We start from the raw sequence: 18,818 nt of genomic DNA, 5'->3' as shown, positions 1-18,818 counted from the left end.
TTGTTTTTTGTCTCCGCTACAGAATAAAAAAAGGTAATTGCAATTTTAATACACAACCGTAGAATTCTGAGATATAAACTCAGAATTATGTAAGTGTAAAAAAAAGTCAGAACTGTGAAATATAAACTCAGAATTGCAAGCTAAACTCAAAATTCTAAGAAGAAAAGTAAGAATTGTGAGGAAAAAGTTATTAAAGAATTACAAGGAAAAGAGTCATAATTGAGAGAAAAAAAGTCACAATTACCTTTTTAAACTCAGAAAACAAAACTCAGAATCATGAGACAAAGTTATAATTATCTTTTTTTTTTATTATTATTTTTATTATTGTGTTTCCACCATGGAAACTAAATAAAAAAAATAATTATGACTTTCTCACAATTCTGATGAAAAAAAAAAAAAAAGAATGGCAAGAATTGTAAACTCAGAATTCAGAGAATAAAAGTCCGAAATGTGAAATAAAAAGTCGTAATTACCTTTTTTTTTTTTTTATTTCTGTTGCAGAAACAGGCTTCCATCAATGTCAGAGCCAGTGTGCTGTCAGTGTGAACAGTAGTGCTGTTAGCTCACAGAAACACTGGAAGTTTGGTCATCACATTAGCCTGTTTTTTGTGAGCCTGAGTCATTAATAGATTGGTTAAACAATAACAAATACATACAGATACGCTCTCGTGTAAATATATGACACATCCACGCAGCCGGAGCCGAGGGTAGCAGCGTGTTAGTCAGGACATGAACATTCACGACCCGCCGTGAACAAGTGTAGCCATGATGACTGAGCAGATGTGAAGGAGAGCACAGAGACTGATGCAGGTCCGGTACACAAGAAATAACCTCACGTCCAGCCTAAAGTAGCATAACGGTTATGAGCTGAGCTGGAGGAGATCTGGTTCAGGGCTCTATGTAGTGCTGTCAGGAGGGACGGTCCTCTGGCGAGCGGTTTTGGGTCGGTGGCGGGGTGTCGGGGGCGAGCTGCGTTCACTCTCGGACTCGGAGGGCTCGGTTTCAGCCTGCGGAGAACCGGTGTCTCCCACCAACTCCCGCAGGAACTTAAACTTAGACAGGAAGAGCTGCCACACCACATACCACCCTACAAACAGGACACACAGACACTTTGAGTGGAACACACCATGTCCTGCTGTCAGGATTACACTGGAACTAGGAGTGAGAGGATATGGCTTTGCATTCCTACCCTGAATTTGACTCTGGTTCATTTGCATTAACTTTATAATAAAGCACGGATTGAGCTGGTATTTGCAAAATTATATGTGAACTTATGCCCTTCAGATGCCTGACAAACTTGATTTACATTTCATTTTGCTGAGAAATGTTCGGCCACTTGTGTTAATGAAACCAAGCTTTATGTTACAAACATTAAGATTTTGCTTTGTGACCCAACTGTTTTATTCTATAATGTCAAAATTTCTCATACAAATTCATATAAAATAATTTGCCAATGAGAATTTGGTGGGAAAATGTCAGAATTTTCTCAATATTCATTGTAATTATGCAAAATACTATTTATTATTTATTATTTTTTCCCTTTCATTATTGGGTAAAATATGAAAAGTAAAAAATTCAAATGACAATAAAAATAGAATCAAATATGAAACATATGGAACATTATGGTAATACGACTCTACTTTGAAAATGTAAATAATAATAATAATAATAATAATAATAATAATAATAATGCCAGTGCAAAATATCCAAAAAAAATAGAATAAATAAATACTTCAGGAAGAAATACAAATTCATAATAAGAATAAAATGTTAAATATCTGGATGCATTATGGTAAAGAGAATTTAGTGAGAAAATTTTCATGATTAAAATCGTAATTTTCTTTATGCAAAAGATAAATAAAAAATCCTAAAAATCCTTTAACCTTAATTTATGCAATTATTTTTATATTTATTTTGGGATAAAATACAAATCAAATAAGAATCATAATAAGAGTCATATGTAAAACATCTGGATACTTTACAAAAAGATTCCATTTGTAAACATTAGTTAACATGAACTAACATGGAACAATGCTTCTACAGCATTTATTAATATTGGTTCATGTTAATTTAAACATTTACAAGCGCTATGAACTAACAGAGAAAAATCTATCAACAATTGAATTTTTATAAACTAACATTAAGAAAGATTAACAAATGCAGCGGGAAAATTGCTCAGTGTTCTTTAATGTTAGCTAATGCATTAATGTTGATGGTAAAGTATGACCTAGGCTCATTCTTTGTAGAATTTTCATATTCAGACATTTTAGTTAATGCAGAAAAAGCTTCTTCCTCATATAGTAACACATAAGTGTTGGCATGTTTAGTGCAGTGACCTACATAAATCTGAACCAGGCCTGCGTCTGACATGAAGACACAACTTCTCAAGTGACATGCTGGACGATGAACACTTGTGTAACAGCTGACAGGTTTCTACAGTACAGAAAAACCTTTTCCAGCTCCTGTGCCTTTAACAGATGTGGCTCAGTCAGAGAGACCTTGACTAAAGTCAACACTCAACTCACAGTGAACTCTGGAAATGAGACGTCTGTGTTGCTGACCGTCAGCAAACCTGCTCTATTTTTGCAGTGTGTGACTGGACCGACCACATTCTCACACATGAGCCCATAATTCAAGGCTGTGAAGTCACTGTAGAGAAAGGTGGGACTTTTTCCCCAGAAATGTGACAAGGATCATGACCATCAGATCACGGAGTAAGCAACCACTGCGACAGACTTCACAGAATCATGCAATTCCTTGAATTCCTAGTTTAAGATAAGCTACAGTGACCCCAAATGTATTCAGACACTTAAAAATGTGACTGCATTAGATGAAGGATTGCAAGATCTTTCCTCTGGGTGTTCGGCAGCTACTTACCGAAGAGCATGAAGAGGAGGACACATATCAGCGTGGCCACGATCACCAACACGGTCAAACCGACACTCTGCCACATCCTCCTCTTCTTTCCTAATAAACAAAACAAAGTAAACACACCTTTGATTATACGCCTTTTCAGAATCAGCAAGCTGTGCATTATTGACCATAAAAGTAAAAAAGAAGAAGAAGAAAAATTGGATTATAAATATTATTGCTTTTTTAAAATTCAGTACTACATAAAATATTTAAAAATATATGCATAAATTGTTCAGTTTACAGAAATGCATCCACAGGCATAAATTAGCATGTTTTTTGTAGCATAGTTTTTTGGTGTAGTAATTATTTTAAAAAATGCTAATCATCTTTTTGCAAAGACTATGTAAAATGCATATCAATCAAATCTTAAAAATGTCACATAAATATAAATATATAATCTTGCACTTCAGACATATTTTGAATATATCACATATCATTACACTTCATTATCACAAAATTACACTTCATACATATACACACATACATATACACACACATACATATATACACACATACATTATATATATATTATATATATCCTGTATATACATCCTGCAGTATCTAGCTATAGATCTTTCTATGTATACATCAGTTAATCATGCGTCATATTACAATGTATCATATTATCATGGTATTACTGTTTTAGGCATCAAGTGGTAAAATGGTAATGGTACTTTAAAATATACCATGGTACTAAAAAGTTACAATGAAAAGTCTATTAGGATATCATATGATAAATCTCTTTTTTGCATGTGTGATATCATTATAAAGTGATTGTACACAGAGTGGTGTGTGTCTAATGTGAGTCCCGCAGATGACACTGTTTATGACCAGATTTATGATCAGACTTACAGACGTTCACGCCTCAGTCTTCACGCCGAATCCCGCGGGGACGGAGGCCGGTAGAGCATGTCATGGAGAGTCTCAAATGTTCTCCTTATCTACATCACTGTGACATGTACAGAGGAAAGACAAGAGCGACAAAACAGCAAACTCAAGCCTCAACAACACAAGAAATCTGAATCTGAGGATAACCCGGAAGCGCTCATTCCCTACCATTCCGCCGCGTGGTGTTGTGGGAATTGAAGTTTTATCCATACGTCATATGTACGCCCCAAATCACTGAAATTAACTCAAGAATAATAATAATAATAATCATAATAAAGCTTAACTCACTTCACAAAGCCATTGTATTTTATTCAATTTTTTTCTTCTTTTGTTTTTCTTTTCTTATAAGTCTACAGGACAGCAAGTAGGCCAATTGAAAATTGGTCTGAATGTGCGAAGAACATTGTCTTTACTTTTTGAACCATTTTTGTATTCCTGTATAAATAAACATTATGAAATTAAATTAGAATAATTTACTAAAAACAGTTGGTCAAACCTAGGTTTTTCGGAGTTACATATTTGGCAAACTGCATTTATCCAGCAACTTACATTGTACCTATTTAATCAGTTCTTGCATTGCTTGGAATCAAACCCATGACTCTGACCTGTGACTGTGAACTTGAAATATAAGAATTACACCCAAAAACATCTTGATTAAACATGACCCAAACAGTCAGCTGGCCCTGCACTGGTTTGAAACACAGACACAACATAACACAGCACAACAATTAATAGAAATTCATGACTTTATTCAAATGCTGTAATTACATAGATGTAAGCAGAGCAGCTTCTACATTTTACAAGCAATATATTTTATATATATATTTTTTTATCATGTATGAGAGGACAGAAATTACCTGAATTTTTCTTATAAAAAAAAATAAATTTTTATGGGACATTCTCAGAATCAGAATCAGAATGAGCTTTATTGCCAGGTATGTTCACACATACAAGGAATTTGTTTTAGTGACTGAAGCTCCACAGTGCAACAGAATGACAGTGACAAGACAGGATGTAGATAATAAAAAGAAAAATATACAAAATAGACGATGTACAAAATAGCAAAAACACTATATATAATATAGACAATTATGTACAGGTCTGATACGTGCAAATTTGAAATGTAAATAAGTATGTGTGTTAAATAAATAATGTATAATAGTGTTGCGTGTTCCACATTTATTGTTAAGTGTTCATGAGATGGATTGCCTGAGGGAAGAAACTGTTCCTGTGTCTGGCTGTTCTGGTGCTCAGAGCTCTGTAGCGTCGACCAGACAGCAACAGTTCAAACAGGGAGTGTGCTGGACGTGAGGGGTCCAGAGTGATTTTGCCAGCCCTTTTGCACACTTTGGATGAGTACAGTTCTTGGAGAGAAGGGAGGGTTGTACCAGTGATTTGCTCAGCAGTCTGGACTATCCTCTGTAGTCTTCTGAGGTCAGATTTGGTAGCTGAGCTGAACCAGACAGTTACCGAAGTGCAGAGGATGGATTCAATGATGGCGGAGTAGAACTGTTTCAGCAGCTCCTGTGGCAGGTTAAACTTCCTCAGCTTTTTTCTTACAATGGACTCAATGTGATTGTCCCACTTCAGGTCCTGAGAGAGGTGCCCAGGAACCTGAATGTTTTCACTGTTGTTACATTGCTGTGCATGATGGTGAGTGGGGGGATTGCAGGAGGGTTCCTCCTGAAGTCCACAATCATCTCTACAGTTTTAAGCGTGTTTAGTTCCAGGTTGTTGAGACTGCACCAGACAGCCAGCTCTTTAACCTCCTGTCTGTAAGCAGACTCGTCACCATCCTGAATGAGGCAGATGAGTGTGGTGTCGTCTGCAAACTTCAGGAGATTGACAGAGGGGTCTTTAGATGTGCAGTCATTGGGTTAGAGACAAAAGAACAGTGGGGAGAGGACACAACCCTGGGGGGCGCCAGTGCTGATGGTTCAAGTGCTGGATGAGAATTTTCCCAGCTTTACTAGCTGCTGCCTGTCTGTAAAGAAGCTGGTAATCCACTGACAGACGGAGGTGGGCACAGAGAGCTGAGATAATTTGGGAAGGAGGAAGTTTGAGATGATAGTGTTTCTAAAACATATTAGGGGTGTACAACTAATTTATTGTAATTGAGAGGTGTGATGATTAGTGGTATTGAATTTTGACCTCCATCATTAAAGCATGGGCAAAAAAATGGATAGAGTTTGTCAGCGAAACACTGACCAGTGAAAGAGTAGATATGAGAGCTGGAATCAACATCATAAAAGGAGACCAGGCCCTCTTCATAATCCACAAATACACCGACCCGCTGTGGCTTCACTCTCAGAGACAGAGAAACTGTAGTATGACCATAGGCCCAATATTCATTCCCATTCCTCAGAACCACAGTCCAGTATCCATTACTGGGATTCAGCTGGATATCTCCTTTCCTGTTAATAGATTCTCTGACTACTCCTAAATTCCATTTAGTCTTTCCCTTCACCTGCACCTCAAAATAAAATCTCCCAGAGGAGAATCCCTCTTTTCCCAGGACACTTACAAGGAAATCAAATCTCTTTGGGATGTCTGGGAGTTTCTGCCCAATATCTCCATGTCTCACTTGTTTTCCATCATCAGACAGGATGAGTGTAGGATGAGCTGTATCAGGATCCAGAGTCACATCCACTGAGAAGACAGAGAATATTAATCACAACTTCACAATACAGATATTTCATGATGATGCTTTTAATTAGATTGTACTGAAGCTTTGAGAATGTAATCTATTGTAGCACAGATAGCATACTGTACCTGCATACTGCTGCATCCACCTCAGCTCTGACACTATAACAATAAAACATCATGAGATCTTTAAGATGTTTTTATATGTGGAATTATAGTCCATCTTTAAGGTTATATATATTTAAAAAAATGTGTACAACATTATGTTTTTATCTGATCCAAAGTAAGTGTTGACATACTAGTTTGAATAAGTTTGCTGTTTAGAGTGTCCTGAAGTTGAGTCAGAGCTCTCCTCAGAGTCTCCAGATTCTCATGAGTCTTCACACTGATCTCAGACCAGTTCCTGGTGTTTGTAGGGGTGGACAGGGATGAGTAACTCTACAGCAGGAGAGAGGAGAAATCCTTCAGCTTGGGGAGTGTTATGGTGTCATGTACTGCATTATCACTGATCAGAGAGATGTTGACTGACCTGTAGGAGGTGGAGGTGATCTTCAGTGTGTGAGAGCTGCTCCAGCTCAGTGTTTCTCATCTTTAGTTCAGTGATCTCCTGCTCCAGCTCTTCAATTAGCTCTTTCTCCTCTTTCTCTGCAGCTTTCTGCTGCTTCTCCATCATCTCCAGCACTTCAGTCTGACATTTCTCAATGGAGCGGATGAGATGAGTGAAGAGTTCAGCATGGGCTGCTTTCTCCTTCTCTGTGTTTCTCTGCTCAACCAGGTCAATCAACAAATTATCAGCAATGTTTCCTAAGGCAAGAATCAGTGTTACTCTTCCTCATACTTTAGTGTTTAAAGGGGTTTTCAAAATCCCTCAACTGAAGTATTAAACTTTATTACTTTATTTTACTTTACTTTAATAAGTTGGGTTTTTTATCTCATAATTAGTTTTTTCCTTTTTTTCTCACAATTCTGAGTTTATATCTCACAATCTGGACTTTTCTTTTCAAAATTATCTCAGAATTGCAATTCCTTTTGCAATTCTGAACAAAAAAAATCCTATTTATTCCTGAATGAATAGGTGTTTTTGAACGAGTCAGTTAAAGGGGTCATATGATGCGATTTCAAATTTTCCTTTCTCTTTGAAATGTTACAAGCTCTTGGTGAATAAAGAAGATCTGTGCAGTTGCAAAGACTAAAGTCTCAAATCCAAAGAGATATTCTTTATAAAAGTTAACACTCGTCCACGCCCCCTGAAATGGCTTGTTTTAACACGCCCCCACATATCTACGTCAGTATGCGGGAATTTTTGCATAACGCTGCCCAGATGTTCACGCAAAGAAAGAAGGCGTACCTTTTATTCTTGTTGTAGTATTGTTGTTGCCGCCGCCATGTTGTACAGACGCTGTGTGTTTCACTGTGAAAGTGAAACTACTTTGTTTGGCCTTCCAAAAGACGATGATATCTGCTTCGTCATGCCTGGAGCTGATCGCTGAGGAAATACATCAGATTGGCACTGTGGATCGCCGAATTGGCTTTCACCATTGACGAATGACGGACATGTGGTTGCTGCAAGCCCAAGGTACGCTCCTTCGTAGAATCCGCCTGCCGCACTGTTCTCAAGCCGCCTGCCTCTGCTCATCAAGCCGGCCACGTCTCACTCTAGACCGCGGCTCACTCTAGGCCTCTGGCCTCTGCTCACTCAAGGCCACGGTGTGTGATGCTGTTTCGTTGAGAAAGCGAAACTACTTTGTTTGGCCTTCCAAAAGAAGAAACGACTAGAAATCATGTTTATATCACGTTTATAATGGGTTTTATGTTTATGTTTCGTCACTCCGGCCGGACAAGGCATCTCAATATGTTAAGAGGCGTAACATTTCCATCACACGCTTGAGGCATTCGGCCAATCACAATACGCTGGATAGCTGGCCAGTCACAGCACACCTCGCTTTTCAGAGAGATAAGCCTTGTGAAAATCGACGCGTTTCAGAAGGCGGGGCATAGAGGAGAAACAAAAATGTACAGTATGTGGAAAATAATGTGGTTTTTTTAACCTTAAACCGCATAAACCCATTTCATTACACCAAATACACAAAATTATGTTCTTATTAGCAGCATCATATGACCCCTTTAAGGGAATGAATTAAAATCAGTGACTCACTTACAAAGACAGTCACTTGTCTGCAGAAAGAGTCACTGTAAAATCCCCACCACTAATACACAGACCGACTGTCTGAACAAACAAAGACAAGCAGAGCGATACAAACAGTGAAGTCCCCTGAACAAAACAATCTACAATAAACTATGAATTAACTTTTATTACAGAATTTTGAACTCACTTTTCTGACTTCTGCTGAGTGTTTGATGTCTTGAATCTTATTTATTCTGTCCTGAATCATCTGCTGTACGTCTTTCTGTGTCTTCATCAGTTTAGTCTAGACAGAGAACAAAACAGACATATTTATCATAAAGGAGATTTACTGTGTTCTATGGAAATGTACAATATGTTTTTATAATTAATTCTTTTATTTAATAAGATCAGGATCAAAATTTATTTCCATATAACATAATTCCTTTAAAATCAGTTTTGTTAAGAATTTCTACCTTCTTTTCTTCACTCTCCTCCTCTAAAGAAACAGTGTTGTGGGTCTTGTGTTCTTTCACAGCACACATCAGGCACACACATGTCTGATCATCTCTACAGAACATCTCTAAAGGCCTCTCATGTTTCTGACATATATAGTCCTGCAGATTTTTCGCAGCACTTTTTACTTTATAGCGATCTACAAGCTCTCGGAGCGTGATATTAATCTTGAGATCAGGTCTTTGGTTGAATGTTTCTTTACAGTATGGACAGTTGCAGGTCTGGCTGTTGTCCCAGTACTTATTCAGACAGGTCTTGCAGAAGTTGTGTCCACATGGAGCAGTGACTGGATCAGTGAACACATCCAGACATATAGAGCACTGAAGCTCCTCAGTCAGTGGACCACTGAAGGATGACATACCTAGAAAGAGAAATGATGAAGATAAACCACCTACACTACTAGTCTGAAATTTGGACACACTTGATACAGTGGGTATAGAAAAGAAGCACCCCCCTTTAAAATAATCACATTTTGTTGCTTTGCAGCCTGAAATGAAGATGGACACAGTTTTTGTTTCATCCAGCTGTATTTACTCAGTGCAACTTATAACATCCAAGTGAAAGATAGATAACCAACATGTCAGAAAAATTAAAATAAAAAAAACAGAATCATGAGTTGGAAAAAGGATCACTCTCCTCCTAAAAATGACTTGTAAACTTTGTAGCTAATCAGATTCTCAATGGCACACAAAGTCATTTGACTTTCAACCGTGATCAGTTGTGCTCATTTTGATTAGCTCGCATTGAAAAGTGCTTTCCTGGAGCATTTCAGTCCTTGGTAGTGCAACTGAAGCAAACAATCAACTATGGGTGGCAAGACACTGTCTAAAGATCTCCGGGATAAAGATGTGGACAGGTACAAGTCAGGAGATGGATACAAAAAAAAAATTAAAGACTTTATCAATACCTTGAAACACAGTGAAGTCTATTATTAAGAAGTGGAAGGTATTTGGTACAACACAGACCCTCCCTGGATCAGGACGTCACTCCATACTGGATGAAAGAGCTGGTGGAAATTGTTCAGAGAGACGACCAAGAGGCCTACAGCAACTCTGAAGCAGCTGCAGGAATTTATGACAAAGAGTTGTCATTGTATGCATGTGACAACAATATCACAAATTCTCCACAAATGTGGCTTGTATGGGAGGGTTGCAAGAAAAAAGCCACTCCTCAAGAAAGACCACATGCAGTCACGACTGTACATGTCTGGCGGAAATCCAGTACAGTCACCATCCAAATGCATGGAGGAGGTAATATCCTGTTATGAGGTGTTTCTCTACAGCAGGGACTGGAGCACTTGTCAGGATAGATCTGCTGCCCTCTGCCAGAAAGTTGTCAATGGGAAGAAGGTTTACCTTCCAACATGACAATGACCCAAAGCACACAGCAAAACTGACACACAGTGGTTGAAGGAGAAAAAGGTGAATGTCTTGCATAGCCTCGTCAGAGCCCCGACTTAAACCCCACTGAAAATCGGTGGAATGACTTGAAGACTGCAGTCCACAAACGCTCACTATCAAATTTATCTGAACTTGAGCAGTTCTGCAAAGAAGAGTGGGCAAATATTGCAAAGTCTAGATGTGCAAAGTTAGTAGAGACAAAGACAAATCCCAACAGACTAAAGGCTGTAATTAAAGCAAAGGTTGTTCAAAAAATACTGACAAAAGGGGCTGATCCTTTTTCCAACTCAGTGATTCTGTGTTTTTAGAAGTGAATTTAGGTAAATGGGTGCAGAGCCAGTGGTTGATAACGAGTATATATTTTTAGTTACTCAGGTTTAAACAAAATCTTACCTCAAAGGGTTACTTATTCTTCAAAGAGCACACAGTCCATTCAGTCTTGAGCAACTCTCCACTGTGATTTTACTCCAACAGAGAGTAATGTAAATAAGATTTTTTTTCTCTTTTTCAAACATAATACCAAATCAGATCATGGCTATTTAATCAATATTTATATTAAAATGTTAAAATCTTATTGATAGTCCAGGAAACAGTCACTCACTGTAAACACACTGACTCATGAACTCACTGAACAGTCTAGACTTGTTGTTGAGATCAGAAACAAAGTACAAAATATAGGTAACACCTAACTACAAATAAATATATCTCCACAAATTAAACAGATATATTTTATGATGAAGTGTAATATTAATCTTGTTTAATGTAAATGTGATTTTCAGCTGCAATGTAGGTGTGTGTTCAGTCTGTCTGCAGGCACACTACAAGTTTACTTCCTGTTTCTTAAGTCTTTATGTTGTGTGACAAAATGACCCATAAACCCGAATAATCTCAACCACTTCCATTAGAAACTTGTTCAGGACAATCTCTCTGATATTCCTATCACTTACCTGTGGGTATCAGATCCACAAGGATAGTTGAAATATTCAGATTTTTAAAGAAGTTTCAGCTGATTGTTTCAGCTGTCTGTATTGATGTTGATCAAGTTAGTTTCACTTTCTCTGAATCTCTCCCTGAACTCCAGTGATGTCAGAGCTCCTCCTGTATTTATACATTTAAACGTGTCTCTGTGTATTTGGTGTGTTAGATTCATCTGTGTTTGTTTGTATTGGGATTGATGTTTCTATTAGGTAATGAAGAAGAGATATCAGCAGAAAAAAAATATTCTGAAATCAGATTAGATCACACAATCCAAATCTTGGTTTTGATCTGGATCTACAGTAACATTCAAGTATCTGTTCTTCAAAATGTTTAGCAGGATTCCAGCAGAAGTGTGGATTCAGGTTGGATTTCAGAAACAACACGTGATAAAACTTTAAATGGGTCAAAAAATACAACACTGATATCATGTAGTATACATATTTATATTTTGCTCTTAACCATTACAAATTGATAAAGTAAATAAAGTGCACATTAGGCTACCTATTAAGAATTTCAGTACAGTAAAATAAAACAAAAATTGTCCCCATAAATATAATTCCCCAAACAACTGTCAAATTTGTCCATTTTGGTTTCCAATAACTTCTATTGCATGGACAAAAATCTGATTTCTATTGTCTAACATTCTTGAACACAAAACGTTTCCTTTTGGGTTCCAAGGAAGGAAGTCATACAGGTTTAAATGTATATGAATGTTAGTAAATGATAACTGAATCTTCATATTTGGATGATATTGGAAAATATCATATTGGAAAATCCATTTCACTTTGCTGGGTGGAGATGGGAGAAAAAAATAATTCATTGAATATTCTAAAAGAATCATGACATTTTACCTTTAAAATGTGTAATTATAGTTAATAGAATTTAAAAACGAAAAAACATTGAAAAAATAAGAATGATTTTCATCTTGTCTTGACAGGTGTGATGATCAGTGGGGCTGAGTTCTTACCTCCATTATTAGAGCACGGGCTAAAAAAATGGATAGAGTTTGCCATTGAAAGACTGACCAGTGAAAGAGTAGATATAATAGCCTGACCCTACATTATAAAAGCAGACCCTCCTCATAATCCACAAACACACCGAGTCGCTGCGGCTTCACTCTCAGAGACAGAGAAACGGGAGGATCAGAGAGAGCTGCATATTCATTCCCATTCCTCAGCCACACAGTCCAGTATCCATTACTGGGTCTCAGTTTGATCTCTCCCTTCCTGTTAATAGATTCTCTGACTACTCCTTAATCCCATTTAGTCTTTCCCTTCACCTGCACTTCAAAATAAAATCTCCCTGCGGAGAATCCCTCCTTAACCTGTTGTGTAAACGCATGAATAAATCATTTACAAAGCTGTCTGCATCCCATAATCTAAAGTGTAAACTACTCATCAGTTTTTAATGTCTTACTCATCATTCGTAGATCTTTCACCCCAGTGTGTACACACACACAACTTGTAACCGGCAGGTTTGTAAAACATTTACACCTGACGAGTAGCTCACACTTTAGATTATGGGATGCAGACAGCTTTGTAAAGGATTTATTCATGCGTTTACACAACAGGTTAAGGAGGGATTCTCCGCAGGCTGACAGGTGAGGGTGTAGACAGATATCTTCTTTGACACATGGAATATTTTTAACACTGTGAGATAATGGTACAATGTTGACATTTCAATGATTTATAAGTGATTAATAATATATTAACTAGTAACTTATTTCATGATATGCTATTTTTTTGAAGATAACTTACGATAACTTATAACTTAAGATAACTTAAGTCATGTTTTCTAAATGATTAGCTCATCATTATCTGATCATTTGTGAATCATTTATAACTTAATCTACAAAACATAAGTCAAAATATTAATATATCACTTATTAATCATTTATGAACACATAGTTATGTTTTGTAAATGATTAGTTCATCATTAAATAATCACTTATAAATGACTTACTACTGAACGTCACTACTAAATGATTTTTAATAAATAGTTAGATGAATATAATTTAATGAGGCCTGTTTTAAACTCACTTTTCTGACTTCTGCTGAGTGTTTGATGTCTTGAATATTCTTGATTTTTTTTCCTGGATCAACTGCTGCACGTCTTTCTGTGTCTTCCTCCGTTGAGTCTATAGACAGAGAACAACATACACAATTATCGCAAGAGATTTCCAGAGGAAACTTACAGTATGTTTTCATATTGAGCTCTTTTTATTTCATGAGATCAAGGAACATCTCCTCACGATATGGGCCCTTTTAAAACAGTTTTGTTAGCAAATTCTTCCTTCTTTTGCTTACTCTCTAGTCTAGAGCAGTGTTTCTCAACCAAGGACCAACTGTTTTTGTTTGGTTAAAATTACTGAAAGCATTACACTGAAGGTCTCGCACATTCAAGTTACAAATGGCTGTACCCACTCTTATGTTAAAAATAAGGTGGATAGCCCACCAGATAACTCACAGGGTCGGTCCGTTTGTGTTTCTTTATATCTGCCACATGGTTTTTCACAAGACATTTCTTTTTATAGCGATCTACAAGCTCTCGGAGTGTGATATTAATCTTGAGATCAGGTCTTTCCCAGACAGCAATATAGTGTTGGCCCACATCCGGCCCACATCTGGCCCGCGTGAAATCCATGCGGGCCAGATCTGGGCCGAAACTGCTTGCTGTCTGGGTTGGTTGAATGTTTCTTTACAGTATGGGCAGTTGCAGGTCTGGCTGTTGTCCCAGTACTTATTCAGACAGGTCTTGCAGAAGTTGTGTCCACATGGAGCAGTGACTGCATCAGTGAACACATCCAGACATATAGAGCACTGAAGCTCCTCAGTCAGCGGACCACTGAAGGATGACATACCTGGAAAGAGAAACGATGAAGATAAACCATAGTCTAAAGTTTGGAAACATTTGACTGAATTTATGTTCCTCAAGATCTTACAGAATTATCTGACTTCTGCTTAAATGCTGTAAAGTTTTGGATGGTGAAGGAAAAGCAGCAAAAAGGTGTTTGTCAAGTATGTGAAACCCTTCAATGTTGTCATTTGTGTTATTTCATAGTTTTGATGACTAAATTGTGGGAAATATATATATATATATATATATATATATATATATATATATATATATATATATATATATATATATATATATGATATAATAAACAAATGTAGCAGATATCATGAATGTTCTTAATGACAATTTAATGTAACATAATTGAAGATAAAGGAGTCTGATTCAGTGAGGAATATCATAAAGCCAAGTCCTGGCTGTGCACAAAAGGAGGAGCTGTGGGTGGAGAAGGGTAATTAGCTCCTGAGCAAAGCAATAAAGCTGCTGAATAATACTGAATAGTTCTTCTATAGGATGCCGTGATAGGCGTTGTATAGGTATGCATGGATCAGCTGAGAGTCAGCTGATGCAAGCTTGACTCACGTGACCTGCCAGAACTAACTCTAATCTTGATTTAATTGCAAAGAGCATGACATTTTCAATCTTGTAAACAGAATGTTCTTAACCTTTAACAGAGTGAATCTTTCTAAATAATTAATCTTTTCTTTTTGTCAGACTTGAAATCAAACCATACCATGACCTTTTGACCACCAAATGATATTAGTTTTTTATTCTTTAAGTCATGTAAGATTTCATAGTGAGATATTAAATACAGGGAACTCGCTAAATAATCTGAAGTATGACCTGCTGTTTAGGTTAAAAGAAAGTATACAGTAATGACATGCTTTTAATACAGATTTTGAGATAATTTCAGTGCAGTAAACAGCTAAAGTAGTATTAGTAAAGTATAAGTAAAGTACTAAAGTTGAGTATTTGACATACATATATCTGGTTCTGTTCAGTTTATTCCAGTTTAACATAAACCCAACTAAACCAGACCTTTAGAAATATGTTCAGGACAATCTCTTGCATATTTCTATCACTTACCTGTGAATATCAGATGTGTCCACAAGGGTCTTTGAAATACTCTGTTGTTTAAAGAGGTTAATAGTTTTAGTTTACAAAGCTCGTTTTACTTTCTCTGAAAGCTCTCACTAAACTAAAGTGAGGTCAGAGTCCAATGTGTCTATTATCACTTATCTATTATCACTATTATCTCAAGTCCATAAAAGAAATGTAGCTAAGTAAAAAGTCATTTGCTGGAGGAAAATAGACTGACATATCTTGGCCTCTTATGTAATACAGATAGAACATTAGTTGTGATTCTTCTAGACCCGGTAATTCTTCGCCTTCCCTCCGAAAAGCAATAAATATTTTAAAATGAATTCCATAATTAATTAACATGACAATGCCAGAGAAATCTATTTGTATGCAAAGCGTGTTATGCTCATCTGAAAGCCAGTGCAGTGATTTAAGGTAATTACGTGATGGTCACATATATTTCAAAGTAACTTCAGATTCATAAACACAATATGGATAAGAAGCAGTCATTTCCAAAAGTCTCCAGTAGAGGCCGCAATTCCTTCACAACACAAGGACTACTGTTTTATTTTATTTTATTGAGAACATGTAAATACCATTACAGAAAAAACAGGCATCAAATTCCAAATTACAAAGATAATTAAGAAAAAAAAAAAGAAAAAAAATTAAAATAAAATAAAAAGGAGACATTCATAAGATGCCAAATACAGATTCTTACAATAGAACACAAGGACTACTGTTATCAGTGTTACGTGCCAGATGCGACGTCACAATGGTCTTGTGGTTGTTGTGGTTTCTTGCTTTTTAATTAAAAAAAAAAAGTGGTTATTGTTTTTATTAATTCTAGCAGACACGGAGTTTAGTGGCAGTTGGTTAAATATCCCAGCAAGACTTCGCTTTAATAACATTTGCCACACCTGTGAGATTGTCAGGAATGTTTTTTTCCTTCACTTGCTGTAACGTTACACAGCAGATGTTACAGGACTTTTGTTGATTCAGTTTAATCCCTCATAGCCAGTGGCGCCCCCAGAAAATTTTAATAGGGGTGGCCAGATGAGGCCACAGTAAATCTTGGGGTGGCACATCAAAAAATAAATAAATAAAGGGTTTGCAATATTGACAAAAAAAATGATATCTCTGTGATTTCTGGGATTTTATCAATAACGAAAATTAGACAATATTTTGCTGTGTGTGTTATTGTGCTGATATCTTATTTCTAAGTGTGCTGACAGCTGAGGCTTTTTTTTTTTTTTACCTTTACGCCATTTTTTTCTAAAAGTGTGCACCATCTTTTAAGTCAGACACTTGCATTTGGGCTGTTACCAAGCAAATGCAATCACTATCAACAAAATTGATCTTTGCAATGCAGAGAAAACAGAAACTGCATCTGAAGTGCCATTTAGATGTTTTTACACACTGTTTAATGGAGCTCTGAGGGACATGGAATACTTTAACCTGGAGTTACAAATTAATAAATAATGTTTTGATATTTTAAACATAAAACATTGAAAACTGATGTTTGAAATTGTTTAAAAAAATGAAATGGTACCTTAAATGTGAAATTAAAACAGCCAGTAGGTGGCAGCGAGTCACTGTTAATAAGTGAGTCATTGCGATTGAACCGAATCATTTAAACGGTTGATTCATTCAGGAACGAAACACTATCATGTTGCTCAGAGACGCAAAACAGTGGCTGTGTTTGGAATGATTTTTGTTTTTAGAAATAGAGCGCAAAAAATGAATATGTTGTCTAAAAACGTAAAACTCTTGATATTAACTTCTTGTTTATTGAACTGTTTTGTATAAAATCAATGTCACATTTGCAATTATGCAGACTTCTGGAGAAAAAACGTCACTCTTCGTGTGATAGTAACTATATTAAATGATATATAAATTATATAGATCTAAAATTAATAGATTTAAAATAGATTTAAATTAATAGTAGCCACTGCAAATCATCCTAATGGCATCCACAGTGTAATCCATAACTCACACATTATCTTCCGCAGCAACCCCTGGCCACCCCTTGGGGGCGCCCCTGCTCATAGCCTCTAATGTTTAGCTAACAGCAACAGATAAAAGACCATAAATCTGAGCTTCTGACAGAATCCTTCACGTCTCTGTGCACTTGATCATGCCTGAATGACTCTTGTAGCCTTATCTACGCCAGTTTATTTTTTCTGTTTTGACAGCAGATTTGGATGACATCAAGTACAAGTTAAAATCTAGAAGCCACATAAACGCCAGGCCAGTGTTGTTTTCTGCAGACATGTGATCCTGCGTCGAGGCGAACTGCTTAGACTCGTATCCGTGTGCAGAAGTAAGTCATGAGCGGTGGCTTCCCCGCTAGATTTCTAGGATCTACAGTAGGTGCCCCTGGAACTTTAGTTAGTAGACTATATGAGTAATACATAATAGTGATAGCGATGCTTGAAATTTCTTTTGACTTTGACAATTGCAAAACTCCATCCTGTAAATGTCAAATGAAAGAGCGGGGAAAAATTATGTACATGCGGCATTGATTACAGAAAATTACTGTGATTAGGATCAAATTTGTCAGCAAAGGAAACGTCGGGACATCCCCTTCATAATGAGCGCAGGGAGATAAGTACACTCTGCCGAAACGATGATGTCTGATAAGACACGCAGGTGATACTAGCTCGGCATATTGATTTGCAATACAAAAAAAAAAAAAACATGCCTACATACATACATACCCTACACACAAACAATATATATATATATATATATATATATATATATATATATATATATATATAGCTATATATATATATATATTGTGTGTGTGTGTGTTTTGTGTGTTTGTATATATATATATATATATATATATATATATATATATATATATATATATATAGCCTATTAAATTACCATTTTCATTTCATTGATTTTATCAATTCATTTTTTAAAACGTTCTAGAACCGAACTGAAAGGTAGGCTACATCAAAAAAAAAAAAAAAAACTTAACTCACTCACTTAATGAATAAAAAAAAGTCTTATAAAGTCATATAAATAAAATACAAAAAAAAAAAAAAAAACTTAATGTCACGTTTTTGGTTTTATCAATTAATTTTAAAAAATAGATCTGAATTTAAAGGTTTATCAAAAAATAAGTAACTAACTGAATATGCTATAGCTATAAGTAACTAAAATAGTTGACATCTGGTTTGAAAGCTGATCTCCTGAAAGGCACTATCATTTTCACAAGAAACCAGTTTAGATTTGTAGTTAAAGTTTGGGACATTTGTAACGCAGTAAACCAGGGGATGTGAAACAGTAAAGTGTGTTCTACACCACTGTGGTATTTTCACTGTATTTTAGAGTTCCATCTTTCAGCGTATGACCCTAATAGCAGACAAAATAAATAAAGATTACAGATGGATTCCACAGTTTTGTGGAAATCC

The 18,818-nt window shown here is 36.3% G+C and overlaps 2 protein-coding genes across 9 annotated transcripts; both read right to left on the bottom strand.

Moving 5' to 3' along the window:
- Positions 1–489: 489 nt before the first annotated feature.
- LOC109084728 (small integral membrane protein 13) lies at positions 490–4,021 on the bottom strand. The gene is made up of 3 exons (XM_042776287.1): positions 3,766–4,021; positions 2,878–2,967; positions 490–1,087 (listed from the first exon to the last, which is right to left on the bottom strand). Exons 2-3 carry the CDS (start codon positions 2,951–2,953, stop codon positions 897–899), a joined length of 267 nt encoding a protein of 88 aa, XP_042632221.1. The 5' UTR covers positions 2,954–2,967; positions 3,766–4,021; the 3' UTR covers positions 490–896.
- Positions 4,022–5,273: 1,252 nt separating this feature from the next.
- On the bottom strand, positions 5,274–15,544 carry LOC109093324 (E3 ubiquitin-protein ligase TRIM39-like). 8 transcript variants are annotated; one of them, XM_042776280.1, is made up of 10 exons: positions 15,400–15,544; positions 14,162–14,320; positions 11,430–13,597; positions 10,876–10,936; positions 9,043–9,443; positions 8,778–8,873; positions 6,974–7,207; positions 6,744–6,882; positions 6,574–6,606; positions 5,274–6,450 (listed from the first exon to the last, which is right to left on the bottom strand). In XM_042776280.1, the coding sequence occupies exons 5-10, from the start codon at positions 9,439–9,441 to the stop codon at positions 5,888–5,890; spliced, it is 1,464 nt and encodes a 487-aa protein (XP_042632214.1). In that variant the 5' UTR covers positions 9,442–9,443; positions 10,876–10,936; positions 11,430–13,597; positions 14,162–14,320; positions 15,400–15,544; the 3' UTR covers positions 5,274–5,887. The 8 variants fall into 8 exon arrangements, with proteins under 8 accessions (XP_042632214.1, XP_042632216.1, XP_042632213.1 ...); XM_042776282.1 differs by lacking the exon at positions 10,876–10,936 and having other exon boundaries at positions 13,500–13,597; XM_042776279.1 differs by lacking the exons at positions 14,162–14,320; positions 15,400–15,544 and adding an exon at positions 13,927–14,042.
- Positions 15,545–18,818: the final 3,274 nt, after the last annotated feature.

Source organism: Cyprinus carpio, chromosome A19, assembly GCF_018340385.1.
Source record: "Cyprinus carpio isolate SPL01 chromosome A19, ASM1834038v1, whole genome shotgun sequence".
In the NCBI taxonomy this organism is placed as follows: domain Eukaryota; kingdom Metazoa; phylum Chordata; class Actinopteri; order Cypriniformes; family Cyprinidae; genus Cyprinus; species Cyprinus carpio.
Note: the sequence above shows the minus strand (reverse complement) of the source record. Positions and strands in the feature narration are given on the sequence as shown.

What these genes read in the sequence shown, in the direction of transcription:
- LOC109093324 (XM_042776280.1), bottom strand. Translation starts at nt 9,441, where the DNA reads ATGTCATCCTTCAGTGGTCCACTGACTGAGGAGCTTCAGTGCTCTATA. An exon ending in AGGAGAGTGAAGAAAAGAAG is followed by an intron (nt 8,874 to 9,042) that starts GTAGAAATTCTT and finishes TTCTCTGTCTAG; the next exon opens with ACTAAACTGATGAAGACACA. An exon ending in GTGGATGCAGCAGTATGCAG is followed by an intron (nt 6,451 to 6,573) that starts GTACAGTATGCT and finishes CTGTCTTCTCAG; the next exon opens with TGGATGTGACTCTGGATCCT.
- LOC109084728 (XM_042776287.1), bottom strand. Translation starts at nt 2,953, where the DNA reads ATGTGGCAGAGTGTCGGTTTGACCGTGTTGGTGATCGTGGCCACGCTG. An exon ending in CCTCCTCTTCATGCTCTTCG is followed by an intron (nt 1,088 to 2,877) that starts GTAAGTAGCTGC and finishes TCCTGTTTGTAG; the next exon opens with GGTGGTATGTGGTGTGGCAG.